Source organism: Apostichopus japonicus, chromosome 16, assembly GCF_037975245.1.
Source record: "Apostichopus japonicus isolate 1M-3 chromosome 16, ASM3797524v1, whole genome shotgun sequence".
Classification (NCBI taxonomy): domain Eukaryota; kingdom Metazoa; phylum Echinodermata; class Holothuroidea; order Aspidochirotida; family Stichopodidae; genus Apostichopus; species Apostichopus japonicus.
Window position 1 is genome coordinate 15,739,023 of NC_092576.1, and position 21,480 is coordinate 15,760,502.

At 37.2% G+C, this 21,480-nt stretch overlaps 1 protein-coding gene across 6 annotated transcripts; it reads left to right on the top strand.

The window, feature by feature from the left end:
• Window positions 1–6,936: 6,936 nt before the first annotated feature.
• On the top strand, window positions 6,937–19,638 carry LOC139982421 (2-amino-3-ketobutyrate coenzyme A ligase, mitochondrial-like). 6 transcript variants are annotated; one of them, XM_071995262.1, is made up of 9 exons: window positions 6,937–7,095; window positions 7,989–8,234; window positions 8,996–9,085; window positions 10,022–10,241; window positions 11,206–11,472; window positions 13,148–13,257; window positions 13,755–13,856; window positions 14,626–14,749; window positions 16,445–19,638. In XM_071995262.1, the coding sequence occupies exons 2-9, from the start codon at window positions 8,013–8,015 to the stop codon at window positions 16,549–16,551; spliced, it is 1,242 nt and encodes a 413-aa protein (XP_071851363.1). In that variant the 5' UTR covers window positions 6,937–7,095; window positions 7,989–8,012; the 3' UTR covers window positions 16,552–19,638. The 6 variants fall into 6 exon arrangements, with proteins under 6 accessions (XP_071851363.1, XP_071851365.1, XP_071851366.1 ...); XM_071995264.1 differs by lacking the exon at window positions 6,937–7,095 and adding an exon at window positions 7,183–7,297; XM_071995265.1 differs by lacking the exon at window positions 6,937–7,095 and adding an exon at window positions 7,215–7,343.
• The last annotated feature ends 1,842 nt before the right edge of the window (window positions 19,639–21,480 follow it).

The following is a 21,480-nucleotide window of genomic DNA, read 5'->3' on the forward strand; positions in this document are numbered from 1 at the left end:
AGTACCATTATGAGATAAGGCGAACTAAATGTGTGGATGATGTCATAGTGATAAATTTTATGATTCCATAAATAAAAAAAAAATATTTGGCTTTGGAAATTTGCCTTCATAGTTATACTTAAATATCAAACAAGGGGATTTAAAAAAAAGAAAATACTAATTGAAAAGTGTTAGGTGGATAAAATACTGAAATATATTTTCTTAAAGGTTGGAAACACTACCATTAACACATTGCGATCAACAATTTCTTCTTCGTTTTATCAAATTGTGATTCAATGAAAGCCAAATCATTCACGATATTATTCAGCAAACGTCATTATTGATATTTTACCAATATCTTTTCTACCGTATTTTTGTACATATAATTTTTTTCAGACATAATTTGATAATAATTATGAATTCATTTATCGTATATTTTGAATGAAAATTTCGTTCTTAGATGATTTGTATTTGTGATTTGTTAATACGTATGCGACATTTGCGCCATAACAAAATATTTAATTTGTATGCAGTATCTGCCAAACTATATATGATAGTGAAACACAAAGTAATCTTAAAAAATCAACTTTTTCGTTTTACAGTTACTAACGTATTCATCCTTTGTCTTTTACAAGAATGTTTGAGTAATTAATTTTGTTACTATTAGTTCTAAAAACAAATGTCGTTATTTTGAGTAAAATTCCACATTTCTAGACTACGATTTGGTGTTTTCTTCCAAATTGCTGTCTTTCAAGGAACTTTGCTACCACGCTCTTTCAAGAATATTTATAAATGTATTATTTTAATTATTTATTTTATATTTATGTCATTCTGTTTGTTTAATTCCTATTTATTTCCATCACATTTTTATAATGTCGTATTTTGAAAAGAAATAATATATTCAACTAATGAGAAAAATGAAACTTGGCGTTTTTTTCTTCTATATATCTGTGAGGTTTCGTCCTTTTTCAGACATATATTTATATATATATATATATATATATATATATATATATATATATATATATATATATATATATAGCTATCACGACAGTGAGATCATTTCTCCCAGATTCTCTCTCTCTCTATATATATATATCTACAAAGCACTTTGCGATATTGAAACATTAATCTCAGTATGTCAGTATCACAATGACACAATCAAAGCTTAGTGGCGAACAGCAACACGTGGATATTACACGGTTTTGTGACAGTACCGAAACTAAACCAACGCAAATAAACAACGTACTGTAAACGCATATAGAGGATGTCGTACACAATCCTCTTAATTCCATTCAATCAAGGAAACGACGCAGTGTGACAGTGACTTAATTTCTTACATCACCAACCTCGGCCTTCGTCATGTGCTATGAGGGAGGAAAACCGCAACATATACAACAACAAATACTATATATATATCTTGGCCGAGAAGGGGGGCGAAAATTTCATATGCATATAAATATATATATATATATATATATATATATATATATATATATATATATATATATATATATATATATATATATATATATACATATATATACATATATATATATATATATATATATATATATATATATATATATATATATATATATATATATATATATATATATATATATATATATATAGATATATATATATATATAGACATATATAAAAATTGAGTTTCCGTGTTTCTTGCATAGAGCGTGACTAAATATTTCCATTTGATGACGTCAAAATACTATACAAAGTTAATCCAGAAGGATGCAGACATCCGCATACTATACCTTGATACGAAACTTATATAGGATCGGCCGATCGAGTCTTCCTGTGAAAGTAACCTTGTGGTTGTGATGTCATTGCGAAGGGTATATCCCTGCATTATCGAGGGGAACTACCTGAATCAGTAAGGGGATTATGGACAACAACCAAAAAATACAGGGAAATGAAGGAAAAAAATGTCATACGTGGGATAATACAGTCATGTAGCAATATTTATATATCTATATATTAGGAAGTTAAGTTGACCTCTACATTTAACGCTCTGCTTATTTCACGCACGTGTTTAATATGAAGCACGACTCTCATTAAGTACATACACGTCTTAGCATGTTAACTTAATTAAACAGGACGTTGCAAAGCAAGTCAGCAGATGTCTCTCTCTCTCACTCTCTAAATATATATATATATATATATATATATATATATATATATATATATATATATATATATATATATATATATATATATATATATATATTGAAATTGCATTTCATTTTATCATATTTCATATAATTTCCAATAGATTCAAAATCTTAATAGATGAAACTGAGAGTGATATCCTTTGTAGAAATTGTCATTAGTTGTAAAACGAAATTTTATGCTGATGACGAAATTATTTAATATAATATAAAAATAAAAAATTATTTAAAAAAAATGATGTCAAGTTATTTTACTTCAAAAAGCAGCAACATTTGCATTAGTTTAGTACACCGAATAGCTTATTACCTGCACACTTTAAGCCCTGGCAAAACAATTAGCTAATTTTGTTGACTTCAGTTTTAGTTTTAACAATTAGGAAGGCCATTTCAGATGGGAAAATCCTATGGGCGGCCGTTACCGAAAAAAACAACAAAAGTAATAAATAAATTCATTAAATTACACCAATCATAAATTTTACATGAGAAGAAAAAATGTTCATCATCAAAAATATCTTTATTCCATCAAAAAAATATATAAAAGAAATAGGGCCTACTCCATTAAATAACTTTACTAAATCACTGTGACATCAACAATTAATTTACTCCATCAAAACTTAATTTTCTACATTAAAATTATTATTAGGGACATCCCGTCTTTAAGAAAGAAAAATCACCCCCGGAAATAAATCCCACCCAAAATTAAATTCCTCCCGTAAAGAATTAATTATGTACCGCCCTCCAGTTGAATAGACCACAAACTTGGCAATTTACCAACGATGTCAAGCACGCCATTTTTGTTTTCTGAGGAGAGTGGCAGCCACACGCACATAATGTTTGTTTGTACTCACACACCCTGTGAGTACATACAAAATGGCAGCATCTCGTCTTTCAACTTATATCCAACAAATGTGTTGCTTAGTATATGCGAATGTTTAATGTTTGTTCTTTAACAGTTTGAAAACAACCGAACTGACCGTCCATCAGATTTTGAACTAGTATAATACCAGTTTAGACAGTTTATGAAAGTCCAGGTTGCTACCAAGGGCCCTCCGCACAATGTCAACAGTAGATCGTCAGTGGGACATTGCCTGCTGGCCAGGCGCGGCGGAACGGAAAAATTATTGGGGGGGGGGGGGCTAATGTGTGGAGACCATCTAAGCGGAGCGCCACCATCGGTTGGCGCGGAGAGAGATACCCACATGTCGCACATGGCGCACAGCGCTATATGTCCGGTGGACAGAGCGGAATATATGTTTGAGTTGTCTGACGATCGCTAAACGCGTGAAACTCCGAGTATAACTACTAGTGTTCCACTAGTCTCAACATGTAGGCGTTTGTCACCTGTATCGAAATATATATATATATATATATATATATATATATATATATATATTTATATATATATATTTCGATACAGGTGACAAACGCCTACAGTGGAATTACGACCTTCCTTACCGGTTTCGAACCTCTGGACATACAGTCAGCGTCCATAGCCTAGTGGTTAGGGTGTCCGCCTACAGAGCGGAAGGCCTGGGTTCGAATCCCGGGGGAGGCTGGAAGTTTTTTCACTGTTCTTGATTTTCCAACTATATATATATATATATATATATATATATATATATATACATACACACATATATATATATATATACCTTCCTTACCGGTTTCGAACCTCTGGACATACAGTCAGCGTCCATAGCCTAGTGGTTAGGGTGTCCGCCTACAGAGCGAAAGGCCTGGGTTCGAATCCCGGGGGAGGCTGGAAGTTTTTTCACTGTTCTTGATTTTCCAACTATATATATATATATATATATATATATATATATATATATATATATATATATATATATATATATATATATATATATATATATATATACATACACACACACACACATATATATATATATATATATATATATATGTATATATATATATATATACATATATATATATATATATATATACATATATATATATATATATACATATATATATATATATATATATATATATATATATATATATATATATATATATAGGGTAGGGGGTATGCAATCCATATGAACCTGCACCTGTATTATATACCTCCTAAGATGAAGTATAAACTGTATAACGTATACGTACCTGTTGACCGTCATATCTTGGGACCACAGGAAATTATTACTGACGTCAAACTACCTTGATGATGACCCTCGATGATATCCAGGGAAATCCCCCATCTATAACATCAAACGGATCGTGCTTCTAAATGCGACTAAAAACGGATACAAGGATCGATAGTATTCCGAAATATTTCCTCCTGCAGTTTTAACTTAGGTTTCAACTGACCTTTCTATATATATATATATATATATATATATATATATATATATATATATATATATATATACATTCTTACAAATAAAAAAAAAAACATATATATAAAAATATGGTGCTCGTTGATTGGCGGGGTCCTTGTTAATTAATCAATTATAAAATATATATATGAATATAACAATTAATCATAATATTTGGCATATAAAGGTTGTAACTTAGATAACTATTGCGAAACACATGAGGTACATCGTAAAAGTGTCCCAGAAGATATGATGTAATCTCATCATCTAACTATGTGCTCTAAATATTTACTTTCCCATTGCTGTTGATTTATTTATTTGATTAAGAATGATGTCGATGATGATTTGACGGATGTGATGATGGAAGTGCTGATGATGATTATTTTCATGATGATGATTTTTGATGATGATAATGATGATGTTGAGGGTGATGATGATGATGATGACGACGACGATGACAATCCTTATGAAACAAATGGATATCCAATACTGTATGTTTTCCCACAAACCAACAAGTTGTATTCATCTAAGCAGTCAGTTCCAACGAGGTAAATGAATCTGGAGAAACTATCACACAGTAAATAAGCGCGTACGCGCGTACCATGTATGGAGGGTCATGTGATATGTTCCAGGGTGGTACTAATATACTACTCTCCCTATTACGCATGATGATTTCACCCAACTAGTACGTAAATGAGTTTGCGCGCTTAGAGCAGCAGACGACACCCGTTACCTAGCAATAACCGTGCCTGTAGCCTAACGTGATAGCTATATTCCCGTCGAACAGCATGGTTTCAGTTGTTTTCCGCATACGTTACTTTCCGCTGATTACTTTCCGCTGAAAAAATTCTTCTGCGGAAAACACCGATTTTCACTTGCCTGTACACTATATTTTTCCGCAATTTTGAGATACCAAATTCAGGCAGGATGATTAAAATAACATGAGAAAGTATCAAAGAACGTCGATCAAGGATGGTTAGACTGAGTTCATGTCAGAAAAGTTAAGCTGCTTATAATTTAGAGGAGGCTTGGGGTGTTCGTAATTACGAATTATTAAAGAACCATATAATACTGGGCAAAGGGACGCCCGCGTTATGAAGGATTGAGTATCTAATTAAGTATTAAATATTCGGCCCGCGTAATGATGGTTTAAAAAAAAAGGTGTAAAAGGCGGTATCTTTGATTTTCGCTGGAAATAAAATAGCTGTATAAGTAAGCCTTACAGCCTAAGCTACAAGTACAACCTTAGCTACTGTATCCTAAATCTAGTCTCGAAGCTACATTTTATCCTGTTACAGTCAAATCCTATCTTATCCATCTTCCTAAATCCTTCCATGTGCCTAATAATTTCAGTAAGTCATTCTGTTCCTCCCAAAAAGAAACGGTACTTTCCGTTGAAAAAAACGTTGTTTTCCGCTGACAAATTTGTTTGCGGAAAACAACGTTTTGTTTCAGCGGAAAGTAACGTGTGCGGAAAACAACGGTACCCGAACAGCATTAGGATCTGTTCCATGGAGAATTCCGTGGTTGCACTGAACTAAACATTTCCCCACATTTTCCATTTCTACACTCACTTATAGCGTGTAGTAATAACGTTAGGCCATATGAGACAAAGCTTGCCCCTAGAGCTGTATTAATAAGTAAGATTATGTAGAAAGCCTGCCTTCATTCAAGAGAATAAGGTTGAACGTTAGCATATTAGCACTATTTCGTAGGCCTGAAGTACCAGTACCTTCTTATGCCGTTAGTTCCCATGTCCGAACCGACCAATCTTTCACGAAGTCACTAACACTGTTCTCGAACTGCTACAGAGAAATATCAGTATAGTACCACCCTGGAACACATCACATGACCCTCCATACATGGTACGCGCGCACCCAATTGACATGAATCCTCCAGATTCATTTACCTCGTTGGTCAGTTCAGACAAGTGTCCAATGCTAATACAACTGACTCTACACGGTCCTCTCAAAGAAGTGAATGAAATCTTTAATTGGCCTATATAATTGTTCATGCAAAAACAATAATTTCATCATGAAGAAATAAATATATGAGAAACAAAACCATAACAAGTAGAAACTATGTTTATAGTTGAATCAAAAGTAAGAATATTTTGCGTTATAATCTACTCGTAGTAGGTTAGGAGGTATATCGGTATTTTTTTTTATTATAGTAACTGCATCACATAACAGCGACGTATACTTGCAATGGGTACGTTTAGGCCTTTAGCAGCATCTTTGACTGGAGTAAATTATCAATAACTATTCAATTAACTCATTCTACATTTTGCTCGCTCGGTTAGCTTGTGAGCGGAGTACTACGGATTTTTTTCGCGGGAACAAGAGCTTGCAAATATAGTTACAGAACCCGAGCGTAACTGAACATGTATATTATTGCTTTGTATAGGAAGTACTTCAACAATTTTTGCCTATCCTGCGTTCCATATTTGCCTAATCCCTGGATATACACTCAGAAGATTACGTATGCTGAACGGGGACTTCTGCAAACCGAGTTAAACTATATTAATCCAAGTCTTGCACCCTTTGGACATTTGGTTGTTTTTTGAAATTTTGGCATTGTGAATAAAGGTTGTTATTACTCATAGTTTTCGTATATGCATTCATACCATTATGATATTTGTAACATTGGTTCCACGATACCTTGTACGCTATTTGGCCAAACGCACACGTAAACAAAACTTGTCAATGCAAACGTGCAAGCATGAGCGTATGATTTTTCAACCAATCATACGTTCGCTGACCTCACACACCCCTAACATACCTTTTTGAGGTTCAGTCCAACTTTGTTTTGAGTAGAACTAATTACATTCTTTTGGGTAAATTTCTTAGTAACAAACTTCTAGTTTGAAACCCCCAGCCTAAGTCATGAAAGGTTAGGTCTAACAGTAACACTACACCGTTAGCCTAACATAACGTTATGCCCACAGTTAGTTTTAACCTTCACCACTGGCTAAGCTATACGTTGGGCAGGCTAACGTTTCCGATACAACTTTACCTTGGCTCATACAGGAGTCATAGATACTTTTTATAGCCTAACCATGGTCTATGTAAATGTCCCTTAACGGCCTATGCTATTACTTTTGTTTGCTGTTTCACTTTTTATTGTGTGGAACATACTAACAATCGGATTAGTAAATAGGCATTGGCTAAGTCTATACTACTTACTAGGCTAGACCTACTGTAAGTATGTACATAATGTATTATTGATATTGCCATTTGAAATTGAAGGTTAGGCCTACTACTAAGTACTATGTATGCAAGCAGCACATACAGTACAATCTTTACGAAGAACACCATAGGGAGGTATAGCCATAAAATTAACCTAAACTGCACCTGTCGTAGCCTACTGTACAGTACATTAGGCAACATGAATCATTTCTGGGATAGTTCTGTTAAGGTTGTTCATAATAGTTTTCTAATGTCTGTGTAATTTTTTTTTTTCATCATTTCACTGTGAACAGATAGTGTGTTTGGACATCACGAAAATGTTACGTCCCATAGCTCAAACGATGATCGTGCGCCACCAGGCCACGGCCGCAGCAGTAACAATGAACAACATCCTACATGAGACCCTCGATTCAATACGAGAAGCGGGGACATTCAAGTCGGAGAGGATAATCACTACCAAGCAAGCAGCCAAGATTCAAGTAGCTGGAAGTAACAGAAAAATACTGAACTTTTGTGCAAACAATTATCTTGGACTATCTGTGAGTGTTCATTACAAATTGATTTTTAATTTTGCATTGATTTTGGTTAAAGTAGAAGCGTGGGGGGGGGGGGTGGGGGCATGTGGGTGGGATAAGGGATATATAATACAATTTATAGGTAACTGTTAGGACAATTGTGTGAATTATTTGTGCATACTTGTTGTCTTGGACACACAGCCGACTGAAAATGAATTAAATTATAATGGAAAATAGCAAAGAAAGTGAAAGGCTTTGAATGTGATTCGAACCAGTGACTTTCTGGGTTACAAGCCCAGTGCTCTACCCATTATACTCCTGTACAGTAAATGATGCAAGGCATTGCTGCTTCTGACTGTCCCCTCCCCTCCCCCCCACTCCAGCAAAGCAAGGGCTTTTAGGGATCACTACCTAAAGTCCAAACCAGGGCTGGATAACCCATTTGACTGTAAATCGCTGGGCTTTTAACCCAGAGGTCACTGGCTCAAATTTCGTTCAGATAGCCAAGAATTCCTTTGCTCTCTTCCATTTGCAGCCTACAATTTCCAAACCAGTTTTCCATTATTCATTGACTTATGTTATGAAACATGAAATAAATGAACTTAAATTGTCATTGTTTTCTTCAAACCTTTTCCACTTATTATCGTTAAGTTAATGTTAAACTGTTCTTATTTAGAATTAAATTATCGTTCTCAATAGATATGTCCTGTGAGCAAATCATGTACGGGAGACTTCCATTATTCTTTCTTTACACATATCTTCTTGTTTTTTTAATTATCATTTAGAGCCATCCAGAGGTCATAGAAGCTGCTAAGCTTGCCTTAGATAAATATGGAGCTGGGCTTAGCTCTGTCAGGTTTATCTGTGGGACACAGGTGAGTTTTATGCCGGTACCACCACTTACTCTCTTCACAATGAGGTTATTATACAGCATACTGTAGCTACTGCGAACTGATTTATTCAACATGTTCTAGGACTCTTCCCATCGAAGCATCCCTTCGTTGATAACAATAAACGTTGCACGTTGCCCGAGGTCTGCTGTTTTCTGCACATAATTAATGTCATAGAAATGTCAGATTGAAACCTGTCAAATGTTAGCTGTATAGCTTGGCATTTTTTAGGATGACTGATTTGTGGGGTGTGTATGGGGGAGGGAGGGGAAGAGGAAGGGTTGGGATACATAATTCTCAAGGATAAAATAAAAATTAGAGGAAATGAATGCAGACAAAAGAATCTAAGTAAGTATATTATTAGTCCTAGTAAGATGCTCTCCCATGTTGTAGGTTCAAGACACGTCAATCTGAGAAATGTGAGTTCAGTTGACCTTCAAGGGCTCACAATCACTGTAGTGGCCATTGCTGTGTTCTTATTGACTTTTGTCATTTCTACAAACTTGTGCATTAAAATTTTCAAGATTTTTGTATCATAATTTCTCCTTCTTTGTGGTACGAGTCGTAGTGACATCTCAGCACGTTGTGTCAGCAAATTCCCTCCAATATGTTTTCTCTTTTTGTTCGGAAGTACACCTTTTCGTAATATTGTGTTTGGATGGTTGATATATTAAGATCCAAGGGCAGAAGGACAAGGGGAATGAATAACAGGGAGAGGGGAGGGAAGGGGGTGGGAGAAGGAATAGTGAGGGTGGAAGCAAGAGAATTTCATAAATGATAAATGACTTCTGTTTTTTTTTTTAACCATTCTGGAGTGCATCAACAAATAGTGTGAACTAGCACATTGACGTACAGAAGATACTGACTTTTATGCCTAGATGTTGATATATCAATATGTTTGAAATTCTTTATTTTCTACAGGACATCCACAAAGAGTTGGAAGAGAAAATATCTAAATTTCACGGCAGGGAGGACACCATCCTCTATGCGAGCTGCTTTGATGCCAACGCGGGAATATTCGAATCCCTGATGACACCCGACGATGCAGTCATATCCGATGAACTGAACCATGCGTCCATCATCGATGGTATCAGGCTGTGCAAGGCCCAGCGACACCGATACAAACACTTGAATCTGTCTGGTAAGCGACATAAAGGCTTCCAATGTCAGTTGGGGAATTTCTTTGTTACTTTTAAGTCGGGGAAGAGTGAGACCATTCCTCTTGGCCCTAGACACCCTCACATATGGATCATCAGGATGCTGAGGTTGGGGGAGGGGGGAACGATAGGCTTCCATTATGAGTTGGAGAATTTCTTTGTTACTTTTCAGTCGGGGGAAGAGTGAGACCATTCCTCTTGGAACTGGACACCCTCACATGTGGATCCTCAGGGTGCTGAGGTGGGGGGGAATGGGGGGGATGGGTTACTACTTTTCAACCTCACACTATATTCAAAAGTATTTGCTTGCATGACCCTGGGTTAAGAACCTAGTTACACACCTAATTTATAGTCTATATGTGCCAATATGCACCATTTTGACTCTGTATGCTTTTTTTTTTGCGGTATGACCACAAGATTCCCCCCCTTAATGCACAACCCCCTCCTTTATAAAACACTAGGTTCATACCGCTACCTAAAATCAGTCTGGTAGATTTAAATTTAGCCCCCCCCCCCCCCCTCACTTTTGTGCTCTGGTTAACGTCACTGCACCAGATTTCCATATTGTCAAGTATGTACAAAGTGAGATGAGATTGGGAGAGTCTGGGGTCAAAGGCCTACCACCTCCCCCACCACCCCCATGACTTTCTTAGCAGCCCGTGAGTAGTGACCTGTTGATTCAGTCCTTCTCCAAGCTTCAAATCCCAATCATAAGGTCTCCGTTTCGAATTCACTCAAAGATTAATGTATGTCTTCCAGTTATAGAGTTGTTGACAATTGACAATTCATAATCATGGACGTTAAATATGAATGTAAGAGACTGACTTCGGTCAGCTTGCGGCTTTGATAAGCCAACAAGGCTTCTTCGCGAGTTCCTGCTTGCAGGAGGATCTAAAATACATACAAATACATACATACGGTTCCCGGTATGGTCGGTTTCCTTTACAGACCTGGAGAGACTCCTTCAAGAGACCCAGAGTGCAAGAATGAGACTGATAGTGACCGACAGTGTCTTCAGCATGGACGGAGACATCGCACCCCTGGCAGAGATAGCAGCACTGGCTGAGAGGTACGACTCCTTGATCTTCATCGACGAATGTCACGCGACGGGTTTCCTGGGGAGGACGGGCAGAGGAGCCGAAGAGCATCTCGGTATTGGACAGCCTTGCGACATCATCAACTCTACCCTCGGTAAAGCACTGGGTGGTGCTGCAGGTAAGGGGTGTCCCTCACCTATTATACCACACATGAAACATTCTTCCGTGAGTGAATCGGGGTTATAGGGTGGTTTGGTCTATCCCTGGCATGTCCAGTGGCGGAGCGTCCATACAGTCGGGGGGGGGGGGAAGGATGCCCCCCTGACGGACTCAATGGACTGCTGGTGCCCTTTTCAGCTTTTTACTACTTTTTACCTATTCGCGATTATTGACTTTTTTTATTGCGCTCTCATCTACCTATTGACATTTGTCACATTTTGTTGGTGTAATTTTCTGACAAAATGCTCTAACAGCTATTTATTCTTCGTTTATCTGCAAATTAGCAAGGCCCGGAGAGGGTCATTTCCGGCGATCTAGTGAGTATCTTTACTCAAAAGCGCCTCTACAGACCATTCTCGCCCCCCCCCGACCAAAACCCCTAGTTCCGTCTCTTGGCATGTCCCTTGGTGGTGCGTTATGGATAGATCGAGGGCATCGACCGTGCTGGTCTGGCAGTAAAGCACCTGGCACTTTTGGGCATAGTGAAGTTAATTTTCATTTACCCTAATCTGTGCAATCGCATGGTGGTATGTATAAATGTATGTGACAGATGGATAATTTTCTGTATTGAATATCCCTTGATGATGTAGTAAGTATCAAGGGACTTTATTTCTATTTCTGTGTTGAGAAAACTTTGTAGTTCAGAAAAAGTACAGCGGGAGTTACAGGAATGCTTGGATCCTCTGGTATGATGAAACTATAGAGTGATGTGACATCAATCAAATCGAAAGCAATGCTACTTTATGATACTCAGCAGACATGTTTTTCTTATGTTGATTCTGTGAGGCAATAAAATCTGTTATTGATTTTATGGGTATATGTATTTCTATCTTAAAGCCATGTTAGGCATGCCATGATAAACACAAACTTACCGATCCCTCACTCTTCAATCAGTTTTTAAAACCATTGCATAGTAAATTATCACACAACCATGACTATGTAATTATACCTTAAAGCCCCATCAGGCATATAAGCACAAACTAACCGATCTATCACTCTTGCATAGTAAATAATCACACAGTCATGAATATGTACTTTTGCAGAGATTGAGTGAACGTGTTTTAATTTTTTTTCCTTGAGATGAGACCCTGCGTTCGAGAAATGTTTACATTTTGACTATAACAAAAGAGGGGACAACTTAGTTGTTTTGGTTTGAAGTTTTTCATTCCCTCGATCCCTGCAAATTGGTCAAAATCTTTGGCCAAAAAGTACACCGTCGCGATAGTACCAAAGGTAGATCGACATGTTTAGACCGTCAAGACTGAATGCATATTGGAGCTTTCACAAATGAGGCAATCTAGCAGTTGTCATTGATACAAAGATGGTCACATGATCTTCAGTTTCAATATGCAGTGTCATTTGATTTTAAAATAATTATAAATATATTATTTTACACAAGCTCTTAAGTGGGTGCAGTTTGCTAACAGGTTTTGTTTTTGTTTTATTTATTACTTTATTTTGATTTTGATTTTTTTTTTTAAATAGTTATAAAACAAAACTTCTATCACGAATGTCCGAATCTGACTGGATGAATATATTTTCTTCAAGAGTAATTGAGCTCATACATAAACAAGATGGATTTCAAAAATTTGGCTCATAAATCAACCAATCCTTTCCGCTTTCTTGTTGTCTAGGAGGGTACACCAGCGGACCCAAACCACTCATCGATATGCTGAGGCAGAAGTCCAGGCCCTACCTCTTCTCCAACAGTCTCCCTCCTCCAGTGGTGGCATCTGCTTCTAAGGTACGTGTCTGCTCATCAAGAGGATAGAGAGAGGCGGGGATAGGGTCTGGAGAGAAAATTTGCTTTGCCATGTGGAGTCTGATCCCTGTGTACATTTGTATGCAAGATTCTGTAGAGCGTGACTGTTAGCAAGTCCATCCCCTACCCCCTCCCTCCCCCTCTGCCACCCCCTTCCCCATTCCCCCCTCCAAGTGAGACATGGTTATAATGAATTGCCACCAATTATTGGCTGGATGATGGATTTGATAAAGCACAGGATTTTGTAATCCTGATTCCATTCATTCCAACCTCATTCTAGTGAAACGACTTTTTCTTGTCTCTGTTCAATCTCGTTATAATTATCCTGTCACTGTTATCTTTGTCGATGGCTTATATACACATAGGCCTATATATCTATATTTATGACTCCTTCACTTTGCTATTCAGATGTTGTACCACTTTCCATCTTCATTTTGCTTTCACAATTTCCTCACTTTTTTTGTCGTCGTTATCTTCAGGTGTTTGATATAATCATGGCGGATAATTCCTTGATAGCTAAACTCGCAGCAAACACAAAACGTTTCCGAAGCAAGATGACAGCGGCTGGGTTTACATTGACGGTGAGTCAGTCTTTCTTAGTGGCCGTCCAACTCATTTGGCTAAGAAGCAAAACTGTATTTTGCCCCAAAATCTGTTCAATATGTCCCCAAAAAGTGAAAATTTTGCACCTTATTTTCATTTTCATATTTAGCTCTATATTGTTTCATATGTTGAGGCTTGAATCCTCCTCTGCTTCATGCCTTTTTTTATTTTTTTAAATATTTTTTGGGGTTAATCCAACAACCGGGTTTTTACCCCAGGCTCATCCCTGAGCTTATCATATCTCTTGTAGTAAGAGAGACTACTGGAGATGCTTTCCAATCAGTAATGATCTACAGTATATAATTGTGTGAACTTGTAAGTAGTTTTTCAGTTTATCTGTTCCACCTTAAGTGAGGATTTATAGTAACAGGCTTGTAGTTATACAGCAAAGCTCAGACAGTGTTTGATAAGGCATTTAGTTGTTATTAGACAGTAAATCAATCAGAAAGACTTATTATCCAACAAATTTCAAGTTTGATCTATCCCTTCATTTAGTGGAGATTTAAAGTAACAGGCTTGTGTTTATACAGGATAGCTCAGATGGTGGTTGATAACGGATCAGTTGTTGATCCAGTTAATCAACCAGGGCGGACATACATCAGCGATTGAACAGAAAAGCCGTAGGGAGAAGAGTCATGCATCAAAACTTTCATTGAAATACTTCTTTCATAGCTAGAATGTACATGGTCAGAAATTCGTCCATTTAAGCACATCATCTTTTTTCCCCTCCAAATCTCTCCATCTCAGGGTAAGGACCATCCCATATCACCTGTGATGCTGAAAGAAGCGAGTCTAGCGTCCAAGTTTGCAGACGAGATGTTAAAGAGAGATATCTATGTGATAGGGTTCAGCTTCCCAGTTGTTCCTAAAGGTAACAACAACTTTATTTTGAATGTCTTGTAGGGATGCCATTATATATTGTTTCTTTTCTACCTCGGGGACAAAAACTATTATCCTAACACACTGTTGCATACGCAAACTGGAGCCTATACCGCAATATTGCAAAGTTCCGTGATTAGTTTTTACCCCAGTTCATATCTTTATATCTATAAAGAGGAAGCCAAGTTGTCATAGTCTGGAGGAGAGGTGTAAGTTGAGGGTTTACCTCTCCCCTGTGTACGCAAAAAAAAAAAAAAAAAAACAATTGATGTTGCAGGGTACCTACATGTAAATGTTACTATGATATTTGATGTTCAATCTCAATGTAAGAACAGAACCGTTGAAGGACTGTTAATATTTGGCAGTTCAGACTGAGGTAGCTAGGTGGCAAAATCACCGTTGGAAAATATTTTTTCTACAACTCTGTCGGAAATACGCACAATTTTAAATTTTGTGAATCCACTCGGAAGCTCACCTAAGTGAGAAGAGAGAAGACATGTCCATTTAAATGTTGATGTTTTGGTGACGATAATGTCATATGACTGCTTCGATCCCTATGGCTATCCTACCAATCATAAAAGTACTTATACATCCTCTTTAATTTCCAACACTATATTTCTTCCTACTCTTTTTTGTCCATATCCTGCACTTCTCCTATTATTTCCTACTTATAGTTTTTTTTTTTTTGCCTTGTAATACACGGTGTCAAACTGCAGTAACTTGCTTTGAAAGTGTGTTTAGCATCACTTGAGTTGTTATGAAAAGTTGACAGTTCATATAGCAAATGTTTTTTTCATTTTTGAAGCATCTCAAGTGCCAACGCAAGCCCAACCCCCACCCCTCCCCTCCCACCCTTGTAAAAAAGAAGTACGTTCTCAATAAAATTCATTTCAAAATTTCATTACGAGTTCAACCTGGTGAGCCCTCGCTTTGGTTTATACCCAGAAAAAAAAACGGTTGTTTTCTGGGTATCATGTGATCTGCAAAGTAACCTAAGCTGTCTTCCTTATCTTACTCCTCAAGCTCTTGTTGTGAAAGTTTATTCTTGTTGCAGCTACTTCATTAAGCTTAGATAAGGAAGAACAGCTTTGGTTACTCTCTAGATGACGTCATACCTGAGAAATTGCCAATTTTTTTTCGGGCTTTCAATCGAGCGAGAGCTAACAGGGTTGAACTTGTAATGTTCAATGACGATATTCAAACAGTAGTAAGTCATTCTCTCTTGTGTGTATGAGAGCTTTCTTTCTTTTCTTAATATTCTAAATTATTTCTGGGTGTTATTTTGATTGAGAGAGCGTGGTGGCAGATTGGTTAAGGCATCGGACTTGTAATCCAAGGATTACAGGTTTGAGTCCTGGCCAGATCATTGCGTTGTGTCCTTTGGCAAGGCACTTTATCTCCATTGCCTCTCTTCACCCAGGTGTATAAATTGGGACTTGCGAGGTAACTTGTAAATATAGTCATGTGTGCGCGGGTTTGTGGCTGCACCCTATGTGAAGTACCCCGGTGGTTGTGGTGCACTGTGGTGCCCCAGGAGAGATTGATTGAACTCTGCACACTTTGGTCTGTGGGTGTGACAAGTTACCAATGACCAGGGATTAAGTTGTAAAGTTGTGTGATAGGGCCTTGGTCCTTAACAAGACTGTAAACCTAAAATAATAATAATAATAAAATTCTCTTCATGCAGGTCTGGCTCGAATCCGAGTCCAGCTGTCAGCCCAGCACACCGAAGAGGAGGTTGACCAGTGCGTAGACGCTTTCACCGAGGTCGGGAAACAGCTCGGCGTGGTGTGAGGACGAACATGGTTTTATGCTAGTGCATGCAGTGCAGCGCAGGGAAATATAAAGAGTACGAGACAAATACGCAAATGAGCCTGCACTTTTTAACTTTATAACAGCTTTTGGGCTTCCGCTTGTATTACATGCCACGAAAGTGTCCATTAGCTATAGGTTGCATCCAAAAAAAAACGTTTGTACTGAATGGCAGGTTTTTTCCAGTTGGTTAGCTGAGTGATCAGTCCCATCTTCTTGCACCTTTGTTGAGCTCCCTAGCCGTCTATTATGCAACTCATCACACAGCTAGTAGCGGAATGACTATCAGATCAAGGCAGACATGGCAAGCTGTGAACAAATGAACCCTTAAACCTCACCAATACCAGTCTGTTTGCAGGAGATAAAGTTGAGGTCAAGAGAGCTGAAAAATGCAACCTATGGTTAATGGACTAATTCTCGTAATGTATTAGAGTATCAACTGGACCATGGACATTAGGGGTTTGAAGTTTGTTCATTTTGGGACCAAAGTTTCTTTCATCCCTGTACCAACACTGCAACAACTATCAATGATTTTGTTCTGATTTTGTTCAAGATGCTACAACTATTTAACTATATTCAGAAGATTTCAGATATAGACAGGAACATGCCTTCCCATTAATCTTCATTCCTCAGAGTCCATGTTGTCAGTAATTAGATATACATCCAGTAATCAGAAATCACTGTCGACTGACGTTCTGGATTCTATTGAATGCAATGCATGAGATCGTCTCAAATTTCTCTTTCGTTTCTCTCCCTTTTGCAATCTCTGGAGGATGAGTTTTCCTCTAATAAGATGCAACCAGGCTCGTAAAATAAGCACCTACAAAGGCCTCTTACTCTGTTGTACAGCATCGCATGATTCAAAAGTCGTGAAATTTTTTCAGCAATTTTCAAATGGCTTTTGTAATTTTCAAAATGTAATTTTCAAATGTTGTCTGATCAAGCCGCTACAATTTTCTGATTTTGTTGTTGTCTTCAATCCCGGTAACATTTCTAGACAGGAGATAATCTTGTTTGTTAAAGTAAACATGTGAACAGAGTTTTGATATTCCATGGTACTATGAAACAGCACATAAATATTGGATTGTGTAACTAAGGGATGGTCCATTCGATGGTATGTATTGCTTATCAACAGAAAAGGGAACCACAAGATGAGATGCTAATACGAAAAGCATACACCTGAGACAGGTATATTTAAATATACATGTGCAAAGTAACCAATATGAACAACACATAATTCAAATTGTTATGATGTACTGTAAGCAAAATGTCTCCTGGATTTTTGTGGGATTTCTAAATCTTTGTCTCCTTTTAGACAGTTTTGAATAAGTATTTTTAGTCATTTGTGAAGTTTCTTTTATCTTACAGGGTATAGTAGCAAGTGTTGCTGTTGGTGTGCACAAAACATTGCAGTAGAAATTTCTTTAGATGACACTGTTTAGCAAGACAACTTGTGGATATGCTTGAGAAAGTTTTCCGTAAACTCTTGTATTTAAAATGTTTCGAGTGTGAATTCTGACACTGAAAGTGACAAGCTTTAAATAATTTTAGACCCATTTATACCAGAGAAACAATGAGAAGAGAACTTTTTAATTAACAATCTCATGGAATTATTGATATTGTTAATTTCAGAATTTCAGAATGGGGTAGTCTTATGTTGTGTTTATATTCTTGGGGGTGTGTTTACGCTATGTACCCTGATTCCAGGCAACGTTGAATTTGAATTTTCTAATATATATATTTGAGGAGGCTATTCATAAGTTGGTGCTTCAGAATTATAAGTCTTCCAGGGTTCTGCTATTGTTGGAACTAGTTTGGATGGTCAAATGGTTTTATTTTTGAGGATAACAGAAGTCACATCATGTAAAGTTTGTACAAATGATTCTACAACACTCTACAAACAGCATGTTATTGGCGAAGGCCAGCACCCCAATTGAGATCAATGCAGATTTCCAAGGGGATGGGGGATGAAGGGAGGGACACAGAAGGGGAATGGTAAGGGAGGGGGAAAAGAGTGCAAATGTTAAACAGTTGATGAGGGTTATAATATATGAATGCCCAAGAGCAGTAGGCTACTACATACAGCAGAGAGAGGGCCGAGTTTTGTACATGAATTATGCCTTATTATTTTGACTCTTTACGGTTGTTATACCAAGGGGAACCTTCAAATTATATATATTTTTTCTGTTTACTTTTTGTTTCTTCGGTGTGTTTTCCTTCATTTTAAATGCATTTCTCATATTTGTTGTTGTAACCTATCGAAGGGTGACCAAGCAGTATCCAGCAGGCAAAAGCCCAAAAAATAAATATATATATATATATATCAGAAGAAAAAAATTTAAACTGACCAAAGGCCGCATTTCTGAATCTGAATCATGCATCTTACATAAAGTGGTCGTACAATGAGAGAAATATTCTTATCAAGCTATATCAAGCACATACTTTTGTTAGCATCAAATACTGTGCATTGTAATAAACCAAACTGTGTGATTATTGGTCAAATGTGTGTGTGTGATCCAATGTCTGGAGAAACAAGACAAGTATGTAAGTGGTATAGCGTTCTAAAAAATGGAAGGGGAAAGAGAGGAAACGAGGTGGTAGGAGGGAAGGGAGGGGATGGTGGGTAGGAAAGGGGTGGCGGGAAGCAGGCACTACTTCAGAGGAGTGGACACACGTATGTGGATCCCGGACATCCAACGTGATCCAGGGTCATTGTAGGCGCCATGCTAATGAGCCTTGTTTCGGAGCCTGTCTTTCAAAATATAAAAGATGACTCCGTGGAGAAATCTTTTGCTGAGAAATGGATATGAATATTCATATTTAAGTGTGGTATAACCATAGATATAATAACAATAGATTTAAGAGTGGTATAACAATAGATATGAAACCTGGTTTTGTTTTTTCCTTTTTCTATCCATCTTGCTGTCAAAGCCTAACTTTTTTGCCTTTTCTGTTTAAGATATCACTTTCATATGGTTTTTTGCACAAGGTGCCATTTAATGTCACTATAAAGCGATTCTATTTATATAACTGAATAAAATAAAGTTATGTCATTTGAAATGAAATAAACTTTGTCGTCTGACTACAAAATAAAGGAAAAAACTTTTCAAAGAGAGAATCTTTGTCACACTTTTTGCTTTATTGGTTTTTTTTTTTCAATCTTATACACAATTATAATACAACTTATTTTTTATATACTCTTTTATGCATTTAAAATTATACATCAGTTGAAAGTGACAACAACTTGAAATTACAGAGGAAATCTTTTAACATCGAACGCTGGGCAGTGATTTGTTTGTACCTCCGCTGTGCACCAGCCGTGACTTCTAAGTCGCTAAATTTCAAAAGTAAACGCAGTTTTTTGGTGAAAAATGTAATCAGTATAGTGACTCAAGTATAAAATGAATTGACCAAGCTTAATGTTAAACATTCCAGCACATTATGACACATCTTGACCTTAAAAATGTGATTCTGAATACATTCGTCCGGCTTCGGCAATATTTTCTACTCTGTGCTGGTTTCGATTAATGGAGGGTCCTTTAATTGTTCATGTTTACAGGCAACACTATGGTAACACTACGTACATTGGTAATTTATTAAATTACATTTAAAAACAAAAAAAATGTTACCTTTTCAGTATCTTAAGTTCGGAAATTAGGTTCGTCAACACTGGACTGATAGAATGAGTACAATAGCATGAGTATAAGTACAAGCAAATTGCCATTAGCATGAGTACAAGCAAAATTCCAATTAGTATGAGTGCCCGGCTCTAAGCATGAGTACTCCATACAGTACTCGAATCTGGAATTGCAAAATGTCCCGAGTATGAGTACAAAACTATGAGTACATGTAACTTTGATAGCATACAAGTAGAGCACAAACTCCCTAAAATCAGTTTAACACACTCTCAGAACTGGTCTAAGTTACCCCATCAGCCCCCCTCCCCCAAATGGGGGAGGGTATGTTTTAAATTGAAAGATAATGCAACAGATTTGTAGCACAAACTTTACTCTAAATATGCCAACAGAATTAATAGCAATAATTGGACCTGACACGAGTGCTAAGAAAAGTCTGGTCATAATCCTATCCACCATTTCTTTGCTGTGGGTGGTTTTAAGAAAGCCCAGTGTACCTTGGATACTGTATGACAAAGAACCACATGCAATTTACCCCTCCGCCCCCCCTCCAACCCGGGTATGTGCCGATATCTCCCTCTCATGTTCCAGTGCACTACCCATTACACCCTCAAAATTCCTTGCTTCTCCTGCCCCCCCCCCCATGCCACCTCTCACAAATGCCCCTCCCGTATCCTCTTTCCAATGTCCCCTTCCCAATGTCCCCCTCCCACCCCTACTTCTCCCCCTCTAATTGCCCAATTACTTGTGGTTTGCCAGATTATGCTTACTGAGCATTTACTTTCTTCAAGTTGTATAAATTGATCTCTATAAATAACTATGTACAAGTCTGGCATATATGTTTACTGCCAGGGCCTTGAGTGAGGAAATTTTGTACACTCTACTAATGAATGAAAGCATAAGCCCCGCCCCCCCTCATCCTACTAATGAATGAAAACATAAGCCCCGCCCCTCACCCTACTAATGAATGAAAACATAAGCCCCCTCCCCCTCCTCCCCTCCCCATCTATATCATTCTATCCCTCTATCTCTAACAAAAAACAAACAAGATGACAAAAACAAAGCCAATTTTTTCATACCATAACTAATCCTCTATATCATTAAAATAGCACAATCCATCTTTACAATAAAGGTACAAACATAACAATGAAGTTGAGACAAAAGAGAAACCAAAAAAAAAAAAAAAGAAGCAAAATGTCCTTAGGTAAATGAATGCCAAGCTGCTTGTCAAGGTGAGGAAGAGGTGAGGTGGGCTCACTATTTTTAAAATTTGTAT